This window comes from Taudactylus pleione, unplaced genomic scaffold (genome assembly GCF_031769625.1).
Source record: "Taudactylus pleione unplaced genomic scaffold, aTauple2 ptg000010l, whole genome shotgun sequence".
Taxonomy (NCBI): domain Eukaryota; kingdom Metazoa; phylum Chordata; class Amphibia; order Anura; family Myobatrachidae; genus Taudactylus; species Taudactylus pleione.
Window position 1 is genome coordinate 9,815,257 of NW_028284413.1, and position 24,645 is coordinate 9,839,901.

At 42.8% G+C, this 24,645-nt stretch overlaps 1 protein-coding gene across 1 annotated transcript; it reads right to left on the minus strand.

The window, feature by feature from the left end:
* Nucleotides 1-3,135: 3,135 nt before the first annotated feature.
* LOC148542682 (palmitoyltransferase ZDHHC20-like) lies at nt 3,136-21,427 on the minus strand. Its single transcript, XM_088467437.1, has 10 exons — nt 21,310-21,427; nt 20,492-20,518; nt 13,382-13,476; nt 10,968-11,079; nt 10,125-10,194; nt 9,074-9,106; nt 8,864-8,984; nt 4,944-5,073; nt 3,682-3,796; nt 3,136-3,196 (listed from the first exon to the last, which is right to left on the minus strand). The coding sequence occupies exons 1-10, from the start codon at nt 21,425-21,427 to the stop codon at nt 3,136-3,138; spliced, it is 882 nt and encodes a 293-aa protein (XP_088323563.1).
* Nucleotides 21,428-24,645: the final 3,218 nt, after the last annotated feature.

Genomic DNA, 24,645 nt, shown 5'->3' on the forward strand with positions numbered 1-24,645 from the left:
TAACACAGTGTTTACAGATGGCTTACTGGTGATTTAACTAATCCTTGTATTTAGTCACACAAGATTGCTCTCTTTGGGCTCTATTTATTAACATTATTTTTACTAAAATAAAGTGAAAAAAGGGTGTTTTCACACCCTTTTCACATTATTTTAAGTATCACCTATAGTTATTACAGGGCAATAGGAGTAGAATTCGAAAAATTCTACTCCAACCCCCAAGTATCACTTATTTTTTAGTAATCTGATTGCATTTCCCATAATTGTAATGGGAAATGTGATCCAACCAAAGTTACTAAAAATAAATTGTAAAAAAATACCGGGGAAAGCCCTGTGATAATAACGCCACCTGGAGGTGGCATTATCCAGGGACTCCCCCGGTTACTGGGCTCCTACTTGGCTCTAAAAGGCAGAGCCGAGAGCCGGTCCCAGTGATCAGCTGTGTGGTCTAAACAGACCGCAAGCTGATCACTGCAAAAAAAAAAATTGTAAGAAAAAAAAATTCCCTTACCTGACTCCAAGGACCGGTGGTCCCTTATTTGAGCTGATGGAAAGCCCAGTGAGTGCTTCTGCATTGCTACATATGAATTCTGTGTGCACCTTGGCAATTGCAGTGTAGTGGAAAGTGTTTGCTACTTAGATCTGTTATATGTGTATAAATATATACAATACTGTGCAAAAGTTTTAGGCAGGTATGGAAAAAATTCTGCAAAGTAAGCACTTTCAAAAATAGTGTTAATAGCATTTTGTTAATTGATAAAAATAAACTAAGTGAATGAACAGAACAGAAATCTAAATCAAATTGGCGTGACAACCCTTTGCTTTCAAAACAGCATCAATTCTTCTAGGTACACTTGCACAGTTTTTGAAGGAACTCGGCAGGGAGGTTATTCCACACATCTTGGAGAACTAATCACATATTTTCTGTGGATGTAGGCTTGCTCAAATCCTTCTGTCTCCTCATGTAATCCCAGACAGACTCAATGATGTTGAGATGCCTTGTTTCCATGTCGAAGGTATGGCTTTTTGGCCGCAATTCTTCCATGAAGACCACTTCTGGCCAGACTTCTCCGAACAGTAGATGGGTGTACCTGGGTCCCACTGGTTTCTGCCAGTTTTAAGCTGATGGCACTGCTGGACATCTTCCAATTTCAAAGGGAAGTAAGCATGATGTGTCTTTCATCTGAACTTTCCTTGGCCGACCACTGCATCTACGGTCCTCAATGTTGCCTGTTTCTTTATGCTTGTTTAAAAGAGCTTGAAACCCCAATCTGCTTTGAAATCCCCCTCCCAATTTCCTGTACCAGCCCAGGCTGAAATATTCGTGGCTAGTTATGGATTTAGGGGGGACCCTAAGCTTTTTTTTTTTACTTTTAACTATTTAATTGCTGTTAAGTCTAAGAAGCCTGCATTGATCATAGTGATCTGTGCAGTGCTTCTTCCAAATTCACCTTCCTCAGGCAGGTCTATTGTCTGGTCGATCTTGAAGTCTATTTTTCATTGATTTTCAATTGATTTGTAAACCGACCATTAGTAAATCTCTGGTTTCTATTGTAGTCTATGTAAAGGTATCAATGGTTGATCCGATGTTCTAAAGTCAAATTTTTGGTCTGTTTGATGTTAATTTTTACTTTAGAAAATCTCTGATTTGCTAAAATTGACCAAAAATTAATATCAACCAAAAGTCAACTTTTAGTAAATGTAAGTATCAAATTTATGCAGGGGACTTGTGCTGATTGTTATATCTGCTTATTATGGCCCTCATTCAGAGCCGTACGCTCTGAGCAGAGCGCACGCTCTGAATGAGGGCCGGGCTCCATTTTCATGGAGCGTCCTCCTGGACGCTCGTATAGCTGTGGGTCACCACCCACAGGCTATACGAGCGTGCTTTGTGATGGCCACGATGGTCGAGACCATCGCGACCATCGAAATTGCGAGTCGGAGCCTGCGGTTGAGGTTTTCAACCGCAAGCTCCGGAGTGATTTTGGCTCTATCAGAGCCAAAATCACTCCCACTGACATCACTAGTGATGTCAGTGGGCCGGCTTCTGACGGGAGGCGTTCCCGTGGGAACGCCCCCGTCAGGGAGGCACGCCCCTGGCACGCCCACCAAAGGGGGTGTGCTGTCAATCAACATTGACAGCACGCCCCCTTTGATCGGACACAACGAGCGAAGGACTTTCCTTCGCTCGTCGCGTCTGGCGCATGCGCACGACGGAGCTCCCTCCGTCGTGCGCATGCTCAGTGCATAACATCGACCCACTTGCGAGCGGACAGCCGCTCGCGAGTGGGTCTGAATCAGGCCCTATGTTTTTTTTCATATATGTTAGTTATGATCAATTTTAAAGCACATTGGATGTGTGACTATTTTATAAATTGACACATTGTTTTAACAATTGTATTACACCCATATATATGGAACCAGTAAATACTATTTTTATTACCACTGCCTTTAACACTGCTGTATACATACATTTATTACAGATAAACACCATACAGAAAAACTCTAATTTTTATTTCACACATCATTAAAAGTTGATATTTGTGTGTGCAAATTTTCACTCCATGCCAATTTAGGAATGATTTACAAATAAGTGTTAGTACAATAAGGCAGAACTATGCTCTCTCTCTCTCTCTCCAGTATACACAAAGTATGGAGTGTATGTGTATACCTTTCTTCTTTTTAGAGCCCTGCAGCCCACTCTGCTCTGGAAGATACCATCTCAGGCTGTCACAAATATGTCACTGCTGGGGCCCATCCTCTCCAATGAGTGACAGCCGAGACAGCACTATCCCTTGCCGCTTTGTTTCACTGCCAGATCGCCAGGTGGTTGAGCTTAGAATGACATAGGGGTGGAGCTTTGGGCTACATGGAGGTGGGGCTTTAGGCGGCCCATAGCCATCTCCCCAGGGGAGATGGAGTTCAATAAACCTACCACCTGAGTGGGGTGGGTGGGGTTGTGAATGGGTGATGTTTCAGGGGCCCAGGAGGTAAATGGTCAGGGCTTCAGAATGCTGTTGGTGCTGACAGGATTTTTCTTTTTCTGTCTGCACTGTAGTGGATTCTGTGGCCTACTATCATGGGGGGCCTTGCACTGCATCTTCACCTGCCCCATAATTAATCCGGCCCTGCCCAGTTTTACTCTGCATATTTCTCTGGATCGTAATGTTCAGTTGGCAGAGAATATCCGTCTCCCAGGCTGTAATAAAAGAGAGAGCAGTTCAGTTATTAGACAGAGCAGTTGTTAGATAAGAGTTATGATAATAATAAAGATAATTCAAATAGTACTCTATGTACTCTCTCCTCCCACCTGCCTACTCAGTGACAGATCCAGGGGATGGCGAGGGGAGGGGATCGATCAGAGTCCTGATTGCCCCCCTGGATCCATCACTGTGTCTACCTGGTCTCTTTCAGATAGGCAGAGGATCGTGAGGCAGCATTGATTTCAACATGTTTGAAGGTTATATAGCCAGATAGAGACATATTATTGATTATAATTTTCAGTGGCAAAATGCCTTTAAAAAACAGTAATGTTGGGAGACCTGAACTAACACAGTAGATTTAAAGCAGTGATGGCTGATCTAATCTTAGTACTACACATCCTATAGGCACATGCTGTTCATTAGATCCCACATGTGTGCTGACATTTCAGATTACAATTTTATTTATACATTACCAGCTTACCTTGTATTTATAGGTAGCAGCCAATACATCTTCTGATGCCCAAATACTCTTTGAAAGTTCTCGTAACCAAGAGGAAGTCCATCTCTTGCAGAAGAGGCATCATTAAAGATCAGTTCTACATTGAGGACACAGAAAAAACATGGATAAGTCACAGATGTTTATGTGTAACCAAGCAGGTGTTTCTTTACATTCTCCAAATTGTGCTAGCAACCTATAGACTCTGACTGTGTTATACCTTTTTACTCATGAATGCCCCAATAATGTAATCAAACTGCAATTTCTCTCTATATAAGAAATAGACTAAGATCCTGAAGTACACAAATGTTCTCATCTGACAGTAAAACACATTTGAAGCTCATTATCTAAATGAGGGCCAGGGAAATCCAGTATAATAACCACGTATCCACACTTTTAGTGGCAATAACACACATGTTCCAGGCAGTAAACAGAGGCAGGGTAATAGCATCCTTCAGCAGGAGAAGGCCTGACATCTTCCTCCTGCTACACTGCAGTTGTCAGTAGAAGATGACCAGTGAGTGCAAGTTCAATAAATAAATGTTTATTTTTCTTGCATATTAGGTCAAATAAAAGAAGAGATAAAGGGCCTGATTCAGAGCTGAACGCTCTGACCAGAGCGCTCGCTCTGAATCAGGGCCCTCCTACCTGTTTTTGGAGCGTCCTCATGGACGCTCGCATACCTGTGGGTTACCACCCACAGCTTATGCGAGCGTCCATGATGATGGTCGCAATGGTCAAAGACCATTGCGACCATCGGGCTTGCGACGAGACCCTGCGGTAGGGTCTCGCTTCCGCAAGCCCAGGAGTGATTTTGGCTCTATCAGAGCCAAAGTCACTCCCACTGACATCATTACTGATGTCAGTGGGGCCGGACTCAGATGGTAGGCTCACCATCGACAGCACGCCCCCTTGGTGCGAGACCCCGAGCGACGTATTTCTCGTCGCTCGCCGGGTCTCGCGCATGCGCACGACGGAGCTCCCTCCGTCGTGCGCATGCGCATTCTCACAACATCGACCCGCTAGCGAGCGAACTTTGGGGGTCTGAATGACCCCCAAAGTTCCCTCGCCCACTTCCTACGATGAAACTACCGATGGTTATAGGGAGAACAAATTATTTCCTATTCTATGCGCCTTCCTCCTACAGGACGGTGCTACACTATCATCTCTGTCCCTCTAATGCTAATGGAGAAAACTACGCCATCATTTAACTATCTTTCCATAATTCTATGAGTGAGCTTCATTACCAATTGTCAGCCTGTTTCTCACTAAGAGACAGCAGTTAATGATGAAGAGCATCAACAATATGATGGACAATGCTGCAGATACATAGAACAGGCGACGGATGTTGAAAGATATTTCAGTGTTCTGTTCATCCTGCAAAGGGGAGAAAAAGAGCAGAGTGATTATTAAGACTTATGTTTGCCCAGTGGCAGGGTAAATGAGCATGTAGAAAATACATGTGCATTAAAGGTAGAGATGAGCAGTTCAGATTCTGTGGAATCCGAACCGCTCCGAACACTGGCGATCCGAATCCACCCGAGCCGCGACTCGGGTGTTCCCGCCTGACTTGGATCCCACTTCGAGGCCGAACATCATACTCCCAATGTCGGATTCTCGCGAGACTTGGATGATGTTCAGCCTCTATATATGGCGCCACGCTGCCGGGATTTTCGGCGCCATTTGTCACTCGGCACGCATGCTGCGCAGAGTTCGGCAAGGAAGTTGACTGTGTCCAGTCTCCAGACTAGTGGCTACTGGCTGTGCTGTTAAGTGACTGTAGGGGTAGTGTAGTAGTACAGTGTAAAGTGACTCCTTGGGCAGTGCAGTAGCCCTCTGTGTATACAAGCACTGTGACTCCTTGGGCAGTAGCCCTCTGTGTAAACAAGCACTGTGACTCCTTGGGCATAGACCTCTGTGTATACAAGCATTGTGACTCCTTGGGCAATAGCCCTCTGTGTATACAAGCACTGTGACTCCTTGGGCATAGACCTCTGTGTATACAAGCACTGTGACTCCTTGGGCAGTAGCCCTCTGTGTAAACAAGCACTGTGACTCCTTGGGCATAGACCTCTGTGGATACAAGCATTGTGACTCCTTGGGCAATAGCCCTCTGTGTGTCCATAACACACAAGTACTGTGACTCAGTAGTGAGTGGCAATGTTTCATAGATGTGCTTTAAATTGCGGTGTCTGTCGCTTAGGGCTCTATTTACTACAATCTGCATGTTGAATGCAGATTGTAGTGTGATATTATCGACTGAATTCGCATTGCGAATTCAGGCAATATCACAGGAATTTACTACAAATCCCTTGCAGGGACAGAGCTTGCGAGAAAGCTCTGTCCCTGCGAATCCCATCCGCACACTAGTCACAGTATTTTCACAAAAAAAAATGAGACAAAGTGCCCGCGCATGCGCCGACCGGCCGCCGCTGTTCCCCCCCGGTGCTAAGCCCCACCCCCGGCGCTAAGCCCCGCCCCAGCAATCACGGCAGGTTTGGCAAATCCCAATCCAAAGCCGGACGACAAATCAGAACCAAACCCAAATCCAGCAAAAATGGTCCGGCGCACATCCCTAATTAAAGGATATCTTTTTTTAATGTTTAACTGTCTAAAGGGCAGTCTGAAAATCCACAAAATATATATCTTAATCTACTTTCTCTAAAGAGTAGCCAACCTTTGTGTTACTATAATATGTAGGGGACTTCAGAAACAGGGAACTGAAAATCAGGTACTGTAGCCATAGGAACTAGATATTTGCTTTAATATTCTAGACTGTGCTAAAGAAATGACGGAATAACTGGCAGCTGTGGGCACTGCCTTGTTTTTTGATGTTATCTGTGGAATAGTTTTAGATGTTTCCCTGTGTGTATTAAAGAATTAAGGGCCTGATTCAGACAGTGGCGTAATGAGGGTGGGGCAACAGGGGCATGTGCCCTGGGTTCCAGTGCAGAGAGGGTGCCAGCACAGGGGCTATTGGTTCAGGGACAGACAGGGTTAGACTGAGGATGGAAGGCCCTTCTTCTTTAATATGTAAACTACAGGGGGAGCCAGGGAGCACTAAAGAAATCTGGATAGGGGAAGGGAAGCCGTGTGAAGGAACAGACAGGCAGAGGGAGGAGGGTGTATTATGGTAATTACACACTGGGGGAAAGGGGGGGTGATGAAGAGCATTTTAAAAACATTAAACAGCATATAGACAGGGTTGGAGGGAGTGGGGGTGCGTTACACAATAAGGGACATCAAGGAGGGGAGAGCATGTTTGAGAAGCTTGGTAAACATAATACAGACAAGGGGGATCACTGTAGGGAATATACAGATAAGGAGGGTCACTATAGGGAATATACAGACAAGGAGGGTCACTATAGGGCAGGGATGGGGAAACTCAGGCCCGGGGGCCGTATAAGGCCCGTGGAATCATTAGGTCTGGCCCTCTGAGCTTTTCTCTGCTAGCCTCATCTGGCTAGCAGGGTGCCTAGAATGGCATCCTGCAGCCAGAATCTATGCAGCAGTGCTGCCAGGAGCTGCCCTTACAGCTCCCCAGGGGATCCTCGGGATGCCCCAGGCATTGCTGTGATCACCGGCGATTGTGGCTCCGCCCCTGTGTGACATCACATGGAGGGAGTGTGGTCTACACCGGGCCCACAAAAAATTTAATATATATCAAAATGGCCCTCGGCAGAAAAAAGGTTCCCCACACCTGCTATAAGGAATATACAGACAAGGAGGGTCACTATATGGGATATACAGCCAAGGGTGGTCACTATAGGAAATAGACAGACAATGAGGGTCACTATAGGGAAAATACAGACAAGGAGGGTCACTATTGGGAAAATACAGACAAGAAGGGTCACTATAGGGAATATACAGACAAGGGTGGTCACTATAGGAAATATACAGACAAGGAGGGTCACTATAGGGGATATACAGTCAAGGAGGGTCACTATAGGCAATATACAGACAAGGAGGGTTAATATAGGGAATATACAGACAAGTGTGGTCACTATAGGAAATATACAGACAAGGAGGGTTACTATAGGGAATATTCAGACAAGGAGGGGCACTATAGTGAATATACAGACAAGGGTGATCACTATAGGGAATATACAGACAAAGGGGGTCACTATAGGGAATATACAGACCAGTAGGTCACTATACACAAATTGCAGATAAGAGGGTCCCTATAGGGAAAATACAGACAAGAGGAGTCTCTATAGAGAAAATACAGATAAGAGGAGTCACTATAGGGAAATAATAAAAAAGAAGGGTCACTAGAGAAAGTTACAGACAAGGGGGTTATTATAGGGAATATACAGACAAGAGGTCACTATAGAGACAATACAGAAAGGGGAGGCTCAATATAGGGAATATACAGACAAGAGGGTCACTATAGGGAAAATACAGACAAGGGGGTCACTATAGGGATAATACAGAAAAAGGGGGCTCAATATAGGGAATATACAGAGAAAAGGGTCACTCTAGAGAAAATACAGACAAGAGGGTCACTATAAGGTAAATGCAGACAAGGGGGTCACTAGAGTGAATATATAGACAAGGGGGTCACTATAAGGTAAATGCAGACAAGGGGGTCACTAGAGTGAATATATAGACAAGGGGGTCACTATAAGAAAATACAGAGAAAGAGGAGGTCAATATAAGAAAATACAGACAAGGAGGGTCACTATAAGTAAATACAGATGAGGGTCATTATACTCACTATAAATTTTATAGTGAGTGTCTAAGAGCTCAAATGGGGCTGCTGATGCTTATTTTCTATATTGACGGTGATACCATACCATTGGGAACACTATATATATTTTTATAGTTTTATTAGCACCTGAATTATTGTTTATTCAACATTTAGTGCTGTAGAAATCCCTATTATTGTGAATGTTGAATGCATTTCTCATCAATTCCTTTTTTCTACACTTTATACTTTACTATTTGTTGATTACCAGTATTGAAAGGCAAAACAATGATCAGCCAACATATCAGTATGGGAATTGTAGTTCACCAAGGTCCCTATAGACATCGCCACCAATGATGTGCTAACATGTAACACTGCAGGGGCAATGTGTCCAAGGATTTTTTTTTAAATGTTTAAAACCAGTAATGGTGAAACTCACATACATATACCTCACACAGGACAACAGAAAGACAATCTTACCTTCCAGGACAGAATGAAATATTGGAGAATTGTACCAGCAACGAAAGAGCAAGACAGCAAGGCGTACATTACCAGCAGCAGGAAGGATTTGTAATTGGAAAATCCAACACAGTTATTCAGCCTGTAATTAACACAAGACTTCTTTGTTAATCACAAAGCAATAAATATAAAACACATCAGACAAGTTGCAAGTCTCTAACCAGCACATACCCAAGGCAATGATGGTCCATCGTCAGTACACATCTGAAAGTAAAAAAAATACACAAAAATGTTAATTTACTAAAACAATCGATACTGCTATCCTACAAACTATAGAAAAAAATATTTGCAGTACCTCAGCCAGGGGCAAATCCAGGAGGGGGGCAGACGTTCAGTGTGATTGCTACCCCCAGCTCTGGCAGAGGAGACTGCTGCTGCTGCTCAGGGGCAGCAACCTCCCTGGTCCCATTACAGTGCAGCACTGCTGGCTGGGGAGAGAGGCTGCTGCTGCCAGGTAAGAGGGACGGGGGTGGCTCACATGACCCAGGTCATCACGACCCAGGATATGCCATTCACACTACAGGCGACCTGGGTCGATCCCAGAAATAACCCTGCTACCAAACAGGGTTGCTGACCCAGGACTGCGACCCAGGTCAGCCCCTTTGACACAAAGAGGCTCTATTCATTATGTTAATTATTGGGGTCCGAACCAATAATTAACATACAGCTTGACGCGAGCACTGGAGAGACATACAGCTTGACGCGAGTGGGGAGACAGCTGAACCAAAAATCAGCTGTCTCCACAAAGCGCTTCACTGCTCCTTTTGGACTGAAGGAGCCGGACAGGGGTGGATAGAACCGAAAGCATCCCACATTGTAACCTGGGACTCCTTCCCATAGATGGCAATGCTCCCACAGTCAAGCTCCAAAAATATTGTATTTTTTGAACTTGATGAATTCTGTCCCCATACTAGTGTATGGGGACAGCGGGCCATTCCGGGAGAGAAAGGTAAGCGGGAGATATCTGTGATATCCCCCTGCAATACCTTTTTGATGAATGGCCCGAAAAATTTATTTTTACAATTGCAGATGAAAATTTTCATTTTCACCTGCTTTTCTAGAAATTAAGTGATGATGAATAGACCCCATAGTTTACACCCCCGGGTCGGTTCACGTTCACTAGCAAAAACCTGGGTATTTAGGTTATGAGTGAAAAGGGTATAAGTTATGTGACTCTATACCAAGGACAAAATTGCAAATATGAAGCAATTTGTGGACTTACACATCACAGGCTGAACAATGGCGGCACCGGTCAGGCTTCAGCAGCTGGCATTTATCACAATATCTCATCACTATATAAAAAGAAAACAAAGGTTAATTAATAAAACCCAACAGTACAGTAGAGGAAGAGTTTTAATGATACAAATGTAAGTTCTCAGTCCTTAGCCTAATCCAGTGGTTCCCAAACTTTGTGCCGTGGCACCCTCCGGTGCCTCAGGGCAATTGCAGGGGTGCCTCGGGTTTATAGTCCAGTACCAAAGAAAATTATTTTTAGTCAATGTGAATGGCAAAACCAGCGCTAATGGCTACAAATCAACAAATATGTGGACAAATATAAGTGCAGCCCTGTCAATCGCCACATAACTGAACCTAAGGGTGACATATAATCACAATTTACTTCATTTAAGTTTGCTGAATTTCTCAATATGAAACTTTTGGCCCAGGGGTGCCATGGAAATAATGCTGATACTCTAGGGCGAAGTGATTCCAAAAAGTTTGGGAACCACTGGCCTAATCTAAACTTCACTCACACTGAATGAACAATTCTCTCCTGCCCACTACTGCTGGGCGCTATATAACACAGCAGCACATCAGGCAATGAGAGAGCCGAGACTACTGCTGCTTAGTGGCAACAGCCTCCCTGGACCCTCCCAAGAGGGCTGGGAAGGGAGACTGCTGCCACTGAGCAGCAGCAGTCTCTGATCTCTCCCTTCCTAATGTGTAGTGGGTAGGAGAGGTCTTGTGAAGTGGGGACGATTGCCCTGATCACCCCCCCGATCCACCCCTGCAGACACGTCTCACCATGAGATAACCTCTTCCCTTCTTAGTTTTCCACCTTTTGTACCTGATATTGTATTGATGGGCAAGCGATTAGCAGCTGCCCAGAGAATAAGCTGCTTGTCTTCTTGTGTCTGCTTCTCCTTGTACAACTCCTTGTCAGACTCCGATAAATAAAACTAAGGTAAAGCACAGACACAGGATAGCATTAGGATGGCGACTACTGTGTGATCAATGTGTTTGATAAATGATAGAAACCGATTGGTTGGTACTTTATCTCTCTTCACTTAATCTCATGAAGATTTGATAAATCTCCACCTTTGTGAGAAATATAACGTCTGCAACATCACTGATTTCTGGCATTTTTTTGTAGCAGGATTTAAAGCAGTGATTTTATTAAGGATAAAATATCTTATTAAGGATAAAATATCCCCCTTTAAATCTTATGACGAAAAATGCCTAAAGACAACGATGTGCACAAATCCCAGTTTATTACACTTCCCTCTCTAAGTTTAATTTTATTTCACATGAGGATTTCTGTACGTAAGAAGTCTTGCAGAGGTTGCCAGCCAAGAAGACTTTCATGCCCCTCTTGCATTATTTTTCCCCTATAAGGGTCACTGGAGTCAAAATATAGAACTTTTAGGGGTATATTTACTAAAGGTCGATTTTAATCGATTAACATAGATGTTTTGTTTCTGAAGCTAAATCACACATTTGCTAATGCTTAAAAAAGTAAAGGTTAGTAAATGTGTGATTAAGACCCAGAAACCCAACATCGATTTTGATGAATTATAAATCGATTAAAATCGACCTTTAGTAAATATACCTCTTGTGTTTTAATGATATTACCAGGGATAGTGCAATACATGTAAGCAGCTCTCAAAATGGAAAACATTATTTCCAATGATCCTGTACCCAGTCAAATATTTAATCGTGTTCTGGATCAGTTGAGTTACTATTTTGGACACTATTTATTCAATCTATGCTGCAAATATTTATCATGAAATATTTGCAGCATATTCCCTGAAAAGATCTGTTTTTGGGGTGGGGGGATATCCACAAATACTAAGTACTCCCCAGATACACTAAGGACATACTGTACTTGCCTACTTATTATTCTTCCTCCCTGGGAGTAGAAGCAGGTGGGCGGTGATGGGAGGGAGGGCATTTTGCATCATTAAGCCCGCCCCTTACAGTAAATTGCTGCAAATAATGCATATTTAAATAGGGGGCGTGGACAGATTAGGAGATTCTTGTAGAATCTCGTCATTAAGCTCCGCTCCTACTCATGGACCCGCCGATCTCCATGCCTACTATTCCAGAGGTACGGGAGGTTACCTGAAAAATCGTGAGCCTCCCGCGACTTCCGGGAGCGTAGGCAAGTATGACTAAGGAGGGATCATAGCAGATTTCTCTGATATCTAGTCTCTCCACTTGCGACAGCATCCGCAACCCCCATAGGTGTCTATGGAGGATGTGATAGATGTCAGGAATCCTTCCAGAGCTTGGCCCCCACAGTTTACGCCATATGAAGTTGGCATTGTGCTGCTGTAAAAATAGAGAGACTGGCGCTCAATAGCTAATATACTATAAAAATAGATAAATAAATAAAAATGAATAGATGAGAAGCGGATGTCTAAATAGACAATATACACATTTATTGTAAACAATTAATACATGTGGAAAAAATATATGATAAAAACCTCTAGTTAGAAGCTGGAGCTCTAATATCCAGCGAAACACGTTAAGCCATTTCAACAGTCACTCTATGGACATTGGGATTTCTTCTAATTGCGGATCCAGAGGGTTCTGTACTTCATTAGTAGCCACCATCCCCCCCATACCATGCAGTGCCCCCAGTAGCACCCCCTTACACAAACACACACAATGCCATGAACGTGACCGTCCGCTCCTCTCTGCACCTGCAGCGGGGGGAGCCAGAAGACGGAGCTCATGACTGAGCTCCAGCCGGCTCCCTCCTTTTACGCAGCAGCCAATGAGAGTCTGTCTGACTCTCATTGGCTGCTATAACAAACACACTGCCGCCAGCGCGGCAGCGTGTTTGTTACAGTGTAGGGCAGACCGCTCTAACTGCGTTCTGCCATACACTTGTGGAGCCCTGATGTCGGATTCTCTCTCCAGGATCCCACGTCAGGAGGCTGCTGCTCGGCCTCGAAGGGGGATCCGAGTCAGGTGGGGAACACCTGAACAGCATTCGGGTGGACCCAGATCCCCTATGTTTGGAGCGGTTTGGATTCTGTGGAACCGCTCATCCCTAGTTAGGAAACAGAGTGAAAAGTGATAAGGTGCCAGCCAATCAGCTCCCAACTGTCATTTTTCAAACACAGCCTGTGAGATGGCAGTTACCTTATCACTTTTCACTCTGTCACCTAACACTGTTTAGTAAATAGACCCCTTGGTGTTGTAGTAGATACAGGTATGAAACACAATTAATTAATATTGTACATTGATATTTACCTCTTTGGGTGGTTTTGCTGGTCTTGAACGTACCGTTGTCCAATAGGACCACAGAGAGATTATCAAAAGCAGGTGAAAAAACACCAAGCAGATAACTAGAACAGTAAAACCAAAGTTAGTAAAACACAACTCATCACAATCAAACAAACTAACATGGCCTAAAAAACTGCAACCCTTCAGCTGTTATAAGACTGTCGGGTCTATTTACTAAGCTATGTTAGGAGATAAAGTGAATGGAGATAAGGTAACAGCCAATCAGCTACTAACTGCCATTTTTCAAACACAGCCTGTGACATGGCAGTTAGGAGCTGATTGGCTGGTACCTTATCACCGTTCACTTTATCTCCTAACACTGCTTAGTAAATAGACCCCTATAAGTTCCATCATTCCTCCAGCTTTATAGTTACACCAAGACCAAGAGAGCTACCTCTGCTCAACTTATTACAAGTTTAACTCACTTTCCCCCATCACAATTTTGCCACCCATTGCTGCTGACTCCAATGCTTTCCCACCTTGCTGGGACCTCTATGTTAGCACCACAACACAATCAGCTCTGCATTTTACTTGGGTGTCCTTCATTCTGCCTATCATTTCTCTAATGCATTCTACAAAATCATAGACAGAATCTGATTGGTTATTATGGGCACCACCTCCACTTCTCTGGTTTAGAAGCTTTAGTGAATCTACCCCCTGGAATCATAGGTATTGAACACAGCTTTGTTTTTTATCAAATCGTATTTCCTTTTTCCTCTTCATATTTTTTACTATTTTTATATAATTTCACTAAGCTTAAATCATTGAAAAACACCCCAGTTTTTGTGGGTATTATACAAGGCTTATATACAGGGTTTGCGCTTCCATTAGGCAGCTGCTAGAGGATGCCGGGATCTGAGGGGGTGGCCCACTGAGGCTGCCTGGGAGAAATATGGGGTGTGATATAAAAGATCGGCAGTGTCTAAATTAGGGGTGAGCGGGTTCGGATTTCTGAAATCTGAACCCCCCCGAGCCCCCCCGATCCGAGTCAGGCTCAACTTTTCCCACCTGACTCGGATCTGAAATCGAGGCAAAACGTCATCATCCCGCCTTCCGGGTCTCGCGGGTTTTGGATCCTAAATAAGTATACCCGCGTCGGCGCCATTTTCTCACTCGACTGTGGACAGTGAAGAGGGAGGGTGGGAGTTAGGGCTGGCTGGGCTGTGTAGTGTAGTGTTGTAGTGCAGTGTAGTGTTGTGCTGTGCTGCTCTGTGCTGCTGTTGTCCATAGGGGCTGGCTGGACTGTGTTGTGCAGTCAGTTGTCCATAGGGGCTGTGTCCACTCCAAATTCCTGTGCAGTGTCCCAGTCCTAAAGGGGTGCTGTAGTGTTGTCCAGGGGGTGCTCTGTCCATCATGGGTGCTCCCCCCAAGTGCTAAAAAAAAAATATTTTTTCTGTGTTTGTGAATTGTGTGCACTGTGGCTGCACGTGCATCAACAAAGGAGCAGCGCCAAGTGTACGCCTGTGTCCCATAAGTAAAAGGCCAGATGGCTTGTCCGTTAAAGGGTGCTGTAACCCCCAAAGGGCACTCCAAACAAATTATATAAAAATATATATTTTTTTTGTGTTTGTGAATTGTGTGTGCAGTAGCCGCACGTGCATCAACAAAGTAGTGCCAAGCGTGCGCCTGTGTCCCATAAGTAAAAGGCCGTCTGGCTTGTCCGGTAAAGGGTGCTGTAACCCCCAAAGGGCACTCCAAACAAAATAAAAAAAAATATTTTTTTGTGTTAGTGAATTGTGTGCGCAGTAGCCGCACGTGCATCAACAAAGTAGTGCCAAGCGTGCACCTGTGTCCCATAAATAAAGGGCCGTCTGGATTGATCGCTAAAGGGTGCTGTAACCCCCAAAGGGCACTCCAAACAAAATAAAAAATGTTTTTCTGTGTTTGTGAATTGTGTGCACTGTGGCTGCATGTGCATCAACGAAGGAGTAGTGCCAAGCGTGCGCCTGTGTCCCATAAGTAAAAGGTCGGCTGGCTTGTCCGTTAAAGGGTGCTGTAACCCCCAAAGGGCATTCCAAACAAAATAAAAAAATATATTTTTTTGTATTTGTGAATTGTGTGCGCAGTAGCCGCACGTGCATCAACAAAGTAGTGCCAAGCGTGCGCCTGTGTCATAAGTAAAGGGCCGGCTGGCTTGACCGTTAAAGGGTGCTGTAACCCCCAAAGTACACTCCAAACAAAATAAAAAAATATTTTCTGTGTTTGTGAATTGTGTGCGCAGTAGCCGCACGTGCATCAACAAAGTAGTGCCAAGTGTGCGCCTGTGTCATAAGTAAAGGGCCGGCTGGATTGACCGCTAAAGGGTGCTGTAACCCCCAAAGGGCACTCCAAACAAAATAAAAAAATATATTTTTTTGTGTTTGTGAATTGTGTGCGCAGTAGCCGCACGTGCATCAACAAAGTAGTGCCAAGCGTGCGCCTGTGTCCCATAAATAAAGGGCCGGCTGGATTGACCGCTAAAGGGTGCTGTAACCCCCAAAGGGCACTCCAAACAAAATAAAAAAATATTTTCTGTGTTTGTGAATTGTGTGCACTGTAGCCGCACGTGCATCAACAAAGTAGCAGCGCCAAGCGTGCGCCTGTGTCCCATAAGTAAAGAGCCGACTCATTTCTTAAAGGGTGGTGTAACCCACAAAGTGCACTACTCTCCAGCAAAATCAAAAAATATTTTCTGTGTTTGTGTGCGCCTTAGCCGCATGTATATATCAATATAACATAAATGGAGGACCAAACTTTCTCCGATAAAAATAAAATAGGGAAAGATCAAGAACCACTTCCTCCTAGTGCTGTTGCTGCTGCTGGGAGTTGTTCATCATCCCAGAGAGGAAGTAGGAACACCACTACTTTTACTAAACAATTGACCCTCCAACAGTCCTTAGCGAGGAAGATGAAGTACGACAGCAGTCATCCTGAAGCAAAACGTATAACTGAGGCCTTGACTGCTATGTTGGTGTTAGACGTGCGTCCGGTATCCGCCATTAGTGCAGTGGGATTTAGACAATTGATGGAGGTAGTGTGTCCCCGGTTCCAAATCCCGTCTAGATTCCACCTGCATCCTCAAAGCAGCAGCGACAAGCGTGCGTCTGTCTGTTAAAGGGTGATGTAACCCTCAAAGTGCGCTCCACAAACAATAAAAAAATTCTTCTTTTTTTCTGTCTTTGTGAATTGTGTGGGCTGTAGCCGCACTTGCATCCTCAAAGCAGCAGCAACAAGCGTGCGTCTGTCTGTTAAAGGGTGGTGTAACCCTCAAAGTGCTCCAAGAAATAAAAAACTTTTTTTTTTTTATGTGTTTGTGACTTGTGTGCGATGTAGCCACACGTGCATCAACACAGTAGCAGCGCCAGCGTGCACCTGTGTCATATGTCAAGGGCCGGTTTGGACATGCCAACAATTTCTGACAAGTCTTCTGTCACTGCATATGATACTGTCCTCAAAGCAGCAGCGACAAGCGTGCGTCTGTCTGTTAAAGGATTACATCGGTGACAGCATCCAAGTAGGCATGTCAAACATTCCGTACATGTACTGGCAGGAAAAAGAGGCAATTTGGAGGCCCCTGTACAAACTGGCTCTATTTTACCTGAGTTGCCCCCCTCCAGTGTGCACTCCGAAAGAGTGTTTAGTGCAGCCGGGAACCTTGTCAGCAAAAGGCGTAGGAGGTTGCTTCCACAAAATGTGGAGAAGATGATGTTCATAAAAATGAATTATCAACTTTTCGAGGGAGACCAGCCTCCAGAACGTACAGAGGGACCTGTGGTGGTGGATTCCAGCGGGGACGAATTAATACTCTGTGAGGATGAGGATGTACACAACACTGAAGAGGGTGAGGAATCGGTGAATGAGGAGGATGAGGACGACATCTTGCCTCCGTAGAGCCAGTTTGTGCAGGGCCAGATTAATTGCCTGCTTGTTTTGTGGGGGCCCAAACGAACCAATCATTTCAGCCACAGTCGTGTGGCAGACCCTGGCGCTGAAATGATTGGTTTGTTAAAGTGTGCATGTCCTGTTTATACAACATAAGGGTGGGTGGGAGGGCCCAAGGACAATTCCATCTTGCACCTCTTTTTTTTCTTTGCATTATGTACTGTTTGGGGCCTAGTTTTTCAAACTGCCATCCTGTCTGCCACTGCAGTGTCACTCCTAGATGGGCCACGTGTTTGTGCCGCCCACTCGTGTCGCTTAGCATAGTCATCCATCTACCTCGGTGCAACCTTTTGGACATAAAAACACTATTGTGAGGTGTTCAGAATAGACTGGAAATTAGTGGAAATTAAGGTTTTTGAGGTTAATAATAGCATAGGAGCAGAAAAATCAACACATTCTGTGATTTTAGCTGTTTTTATGCTTTTTTTTAAAAAAATACAGATCCAAAACACAAAACCCAGAACCCAAAACACCGAAGGGTGGTTTTGGCAAAACCAATCCAGATCCAAAACACGAAGAAAGATCAAAAACCAAAACACAAAACACGAAAAGTGGCCGGTGCACACCCCTAGTCTAAATAGACAGTCAAATGGTCTACAGGTCAAAAAGTTGACACACAAATGATGGTAAACACTAAAAAAGTTCATATATATATATATATATATTAACCCTAATCCTCACCCTAACCCCCCCCTTAGTGCCTAAACATAACCCTCCCCTTTTGTGCCTAAACCTAACCATCTCCTTCCGCGGCCTATCCCTAACCTTCCACCAAGTGCCTAACCCTAAACCCAATCCTAACCCTAGCCCTAAAAATCATGAAAATTCATGAAAAACCATGTGTCAACCTATTCTGTGTCAACCATTTCTGTGTCGACCCTTTGAAGCCTATGTATTTCCAACACTCTGGTCCTGATTCTGTGTCGGATGCATCCACGGCCTGTATGCCAGCTTGCTGCAGCAGCCTCTTTACTGCCTTATGCTAACGAGAGTATCTGCCAGAGGTGTCTTGTGACACCCGGTGCGCACCTCATAACTCCCCTTGTGTGCAAGAGCTGTGTGCAGATGAAAAGGGTGTGTGGCCTAACATAAGTGGGCATGGCCTATCAGGAAATCCCTATTGCATTACTCCAGGGGTGTGCCCAGCATCCTTGGAGATGATAGGCTGCCCCTGGAGACTAGTACCTGCACTGTCGGCTCCTCCTCTGTGACAGGTGCCGAGTGCTGCAGGAAAATGTCACACTGCAGCACCCTGCTCCTGTCACTGAGAAGGAGCCGGCATTTTGGTATCACCCCCTTCGAGGGTGAAAACAGGGTGTGGCCTGCACCCCCATAGGGACGCCACTGTCTATGACAGTATCACTCCATCTTCAGGCGTATGCATCATTCTGCCCACTGTCATCATTAGTATGCAGACTTTCACTGACCTCTTGATAAGTGCATAACATCCATCTGAGACAGGTGTCACATCTCAATCTGCACCTCACCAACGTGCCCGGACATCTGCCTACACGCCCGCAACACTCCCATGCCACTCCCATGAGATGGGTCGGTTGTGTGCGATGAATGATAGCCACCCAATTGCCGCCCAGAAATGCCCATTTCATGCAAAGAGAGATCCATCAACTGACGGATCAATCCGTCCGAACTTTCAACCTCTGTCCGTGTGTGTATGTGTGGTCGGAGCCTGCGCAGTTTGCAGATATCTGTGTCCGCATTTGGACTAGCCTCTGACTCACAATCAGCCCAAACGCTGCTCTATATATCTGTTTTATATTTAGGGCTCCTTCTCCACATCTTCTAACTATAACAAGTGCTACCTCAAAAAGACTGATACACTCCATTGCATTGCCGCTGAGCAATAGCCGCATTAAGGGAACCCCCATCAGGGAGAAATAAATAGTGTATTAGCCTAATTTTTCTTGGGACTTTTTTTATTCTTCTTCTTCTTCTCATTATTATTATTATTATTATTATTATTATTATTATTATTATTATGGTACTAGTCCCTGAGAAGAAATAATTAGCAATTGGATGAGGGGGTTCTGTAAAATTACCATAAATACATAAAATAACAGCAAAATGTAAAAGGTAGAGATCAGATAAGTGCTGTCGAAAAGCTAAAAAGAGGACAATATAAGGTAATCAATCCATGTTCAAAGAAATATCATAATAGTAAATTAAATGACTGTAAATTCTTGCAATGAAATCCAAATCGGTTCAATTTGTGCATATATACAGAAGAAATAAAAAATAAAATTATCAGCAAAGCAACATTTCAATTTGCAGTAGATGTAATCCAGGGTGGCAAAAAAGCTTCTCAATTCCACAGCATACTGCCCCTACCATCTCCTGATCCCCTTAGTCCCTTAAATACAGCACCTGTCCTGATGCATCCCTATTTACTATGCCCTTCCACCTCTCTCTATCCCCTGCGTAACAATAATAACTACAGATGTAACCGCGTACATTATTGCCGTGATGTGTGCATACGGGCACATGCATCGCGGCATAGCGCAGCATTCGCCGGGCTGTGACTAGGCGCGACCGGCGTTCTCCCCATTGTAGCCTGTGGCCATAGATGTAGGCACACTAGTCGCGCCATCCATGCCGCGATGCAAGCTGGCATAGCGCAGCGTTTGCCAGGCCGCGACTAGGCGCAGTCGGCGTTCTCCCCATTGTAGTCTGCGGCCATAGACGCGGGAACACTAGCTGCGCCATCCATGCCGCGATGCGCTCTCTTCGCGGCATAGATGAGCATGGCTATATCTGTACTATCCCCCCTAAGCACTTATTTATTTATTAACAGTTTCTTATATAGCGCAACATATTCCATTGCGCTTCACGATTGGAGCACTTGTCCTCCCTTTAAACCTATTCCACTGTCTGTTATCTGTTGATGTTTGTATACAAGTTTTTGTTTTGTTTACTTAGCCATTAATAAGTCATAGACACTTTTATTTTTTTCCCCCATATAAGGGCAAAAAAACTTCCCTTTTTGTTGTTAGCCACTGTTTTACACAATAAATACTGTAGCATCATTCTGTCTTAAGCAACTTTGTAAATAATTAAAAAAAAAGAAAAAATACTTTCTAAAAAATTCTCAATTAAAAACACTGGCTGCTATAGATAAATAATAGTTATTTAAGAACTTACCTCTTTCAGTGTCTGATTGTATTGTTTCTGCAGTAAAAGGAAGATAAAAAATAAATTTGCTTACATTACTGTTTGCTGTTTTTGAAAGGTTTCTTTAGAATTTAAAAATACGGATTCATTTTCTATAGCTCATATAAAAATATATTTGGAACTAGTATGAGACTCAATATTTGAAGGAGAATTTGAATTGGGTTCTACATGCTTCTTTCTATTTAAAGGGCTGAAAACATTAAACTGCACCAATCCTGTCTGCATCTTTTACTAAATATATTGCTTTTCTTTCTAGCTTTCCAGTGTATATAATATCATCTTGCATAATATCTGATGCAATCTATAGCACCTGTACTTGTGAACACATGAAAAATAGGCAACGCACTGTTATGAAAATCCTACTTGGTGTATTTTTCAACTGATTTTCATACAGTTACTAAATAATATAATGTCACACAGAAGTGCCCCAGTTTATATTATGTCATACAGTACCTAAATAATATAATGTCACACAGAAGTGCCCCAGTTTATATTATATCACACAGAAGTGCCCCAGTTTATATTATATTATACAGTACCTAAATAATATAATGTCACACAGAAGTGCCCCAGTTTATATTATGTCATACAGAAGTGCCCCAGTTTATATTATGTCATACATATATATATATATATATATATATATATACATATATACACATGTATACACATGTACATGTATATGTAACACAGAAGATTGGTACAATCACACAAGACCTGATGTGCATTCCCCTCCTGGGTGACAGGGCATTTGTTAGTTTAGGGTCAGCAGAAAGTACAGTACTCACCAATACATAGCTCAGACACATACACGTGGTAGCCCCAGCACACTCCCAGTGTAACGAGGACCACTGGCATCCAAAGGACCACTTGCTTGCAGTACCACTGCACACGAGACAGCTCCATGAGCCTGTAACTGCTGGTACTAAGACTAAGCAGCTACTGTCACTCTCTGGTGGTGTAACTAGGAGATAGATGATCCGCTCTCACACCCACACTGTGATGTCACAAAGGGACATGGGCAGCAGGGGCATGTGTTTGTAGCATGTGCCAGGTCTGGGAAGCGATGGAAGCTTTGCTCTACACAGAATACAGGGCATCCTGCTTTACAGATCTTCTGGGCATCTAAACTGTCTAAAAAGTTACCTGTCAGTTGGCAGCCTCAAACCATTTTTATAAATGGACAAGCACCAGCCACCTTAGGGCCAACCCCTCAGCCAACCTTCCCTCCAATTAATAGAGGACTCTTAATAAATAGACCTTAAAATATAATATAAACACATGCATGCATACATAGTATCATTATATAATGCTGTGGGTTTCTTTTTATACAAATAATATTGATACTATACTGTATATATATTTATATATATTTATACTTACTAATGACCGGCAATACACTTATTAAATGAAATATATATATATATATATATATATATATATATATATATGTATATATATATATACAGTATATGTGTGATATATAAATATATATATATATATGTATATATTTATATATATATATATATATATATATATACAGTATATATATGTATGGGTTGGGTATGAGATCCTGGAGCCAGGATGCCACTGGTCAGAATACCGACAGTCTCACCGTACCCCTAACCCTAACTCTCCCTCCCCGATGCCTAACCCTAACCTCCTCCCAAGTTCTTAAACCTAACCCTGCCTCCCCTGTGCCTAAACCTAACCTCCCCCCGAGAGTCTAAACCTAACCTCCACCTCCCCGCAACCTACACCTAACCCCCTCTAACACCCAATACTTACTTTTGGGATGCGAGTGGCCGGGATTCTGGTGCCGGGATCCCGACGCTGTCAAGATTTCAGCACTGGTATTTCGGCTGGTGGCATCCCACACGCCGGGATGCTGACTACATCCCATACTGTATATATACCCAATTACGTATGTATGTATGTATATATATATAATTATATATATATATATATATATATACACACAAAAAGCACTAATCCACGGCACTCACCATTCCTAGATTTGGGGTGCAACATGGCATGTGACTACATTGTTTAAATAGAAATCACAGGGGCTCTGCACTCACCATAGTAACAATAATAATAATTAGAATATAAGATAAAGACAGACTATGTTAAGAAAGATGAATTATTTGTCCCATTTGTAACTACTTTCAATAACAAAGAGAAGGAAATTAGGACCATATTAAAGAAACATTGGAGTGTGTTGACATTAGATCCAATTATAGGGAAGGCTTTGCCTGCTTACCCACAAGTTATTTTAAAAAAAGCAAGATCTTTAAAAAATATGTTAGCCCCTAGTGCTCTCCCTAAAGATACTGCAACAAGTGAGAAAGAACGCCTTAAAGGTTTTTATCCCTGTAATCACTGTAAGGTCTGTCAATTCTGTAGTAAAGAAAGGAGATTTTTTAGTGATTCTAATGAGACTAATAAATTTGCTATTCAGAGTCTAATGAATTGTCAGACAACACATGTTGTCTATTTACTAGAATATAAAGGTTGTAAGAAAAAATATGTGGGTAACACGAAATGTCTAATAGAATTACGTGTGTTAGAGCACATGAGAAATATTTAAAATCGAGTTAAAAATCATAGTGTTCCCAGACATTTTGCTGAATGTCAAAATTCTTCAGTAAACAACCTGTCTTATAAAGCAATTGAACATGTCATTCCTGATGAAAGAGGGGGGATATTCTTAAGAAATTAGCGAGACGGGAGACATTCTGGATTCACAAGTTGAATACTATGATTCCTTTCGGTTTAAACGAGAGTTATGACCTGGTTCCTTTTTTGACAGACTAAGTGGCCTGAGAAGTACTGTTAGATTTGGTTAGGACGTTGTTGAATCCGTGGATTCCGTCTTGAACCTTAATTGATGGCAGTGCTAGATGGTCAGGTACTGTATTAGATGTGTTAGGCATTTTATATATTAAATGTAATAATAAAAAAAAATGCTTCCTTGAATTATAGTTCCCTGTTTCTTATTCCTATCAAAATGCTGGGAAGCAGGATATCACACTAGAATATGACTATAATAGAGAATAAGATTTGGTGGAGTAGAGGCTGCCATGTGTAATGTTGTTAAAAAGATTTACATTGAAATGAAATAGGCAGCTGTAACCTTATTCTTTCTTGTTTTTCAGCTTATTCTAGCTTTGATGTATCAAGTTCTCTCTACTTCTAAAAGAAATGGCAACATTGTTTTTAAATTTAAATAGTGAATTTTATAAAATGATACTTTGTATGTGTTTTATATTTGTAATTCTGTATTTATTTTTTTTTTTTTTTCTTGAGTTAACCGATTGTATGAAATGTGAAAAATATTGGTCAGAATGATATATTATTTATCTGTGTGTTATATGTGATGTTAGTCTGTGATATGTTTATGATTCAGATATGCAACAAGCAGAGGTTAATCAGGAAATAGAAATGGTTAAATGGTTAATTAAGCCGGTGATAAAAACGATCCGGACCACTGGTTCTGGACACGCCTACTGACGAAGTCCCATCAAGGTTTAAAGCCACGGCAACTTTGCTTTTAAATGTGAGACAGTTACCAAGCACACCTGTTGCAAAGCACCTAGGAAAACAGCTGATACAAGTTAGATAACTAGTTAAAAGGGGTGCATGAGAAAATGTGATCACAAAAATTATTAATTATTAAAATGAATCATAATAAACAAAAAGCACTAATCCATTGCACTCACCATTCCTAGATTTGGGGTGCAACATAGTATGTGACCACATTGTTTAAATAGAAATCACAGGGGCTGTGAGCTTTAAACCTTGATAGCTTACCCTGAGTTTAACACTAATGTGATGGCTATGTCCATGTTATAATTCTGAGCAATAGAGTAGGGACTTGCAGTAAAGTGGGGTCCCGTGAAGGGGACTACAAGCTTAAATGCATTGATCAATTCATGAACCAAAACCCCACTGTTTATTATGCTTATTATTATTATTGTTCTTGGGACATTGACAGAATTTTCATATTTTGGCCTCTATTCACCACCACAATGACTTTGAAATGAAACAAACAAGATGTGATTTAACTGCAGACTTTCAGATTTAATTTGAGGGTAATTACATCCAAATCAGGTGAACGGTGT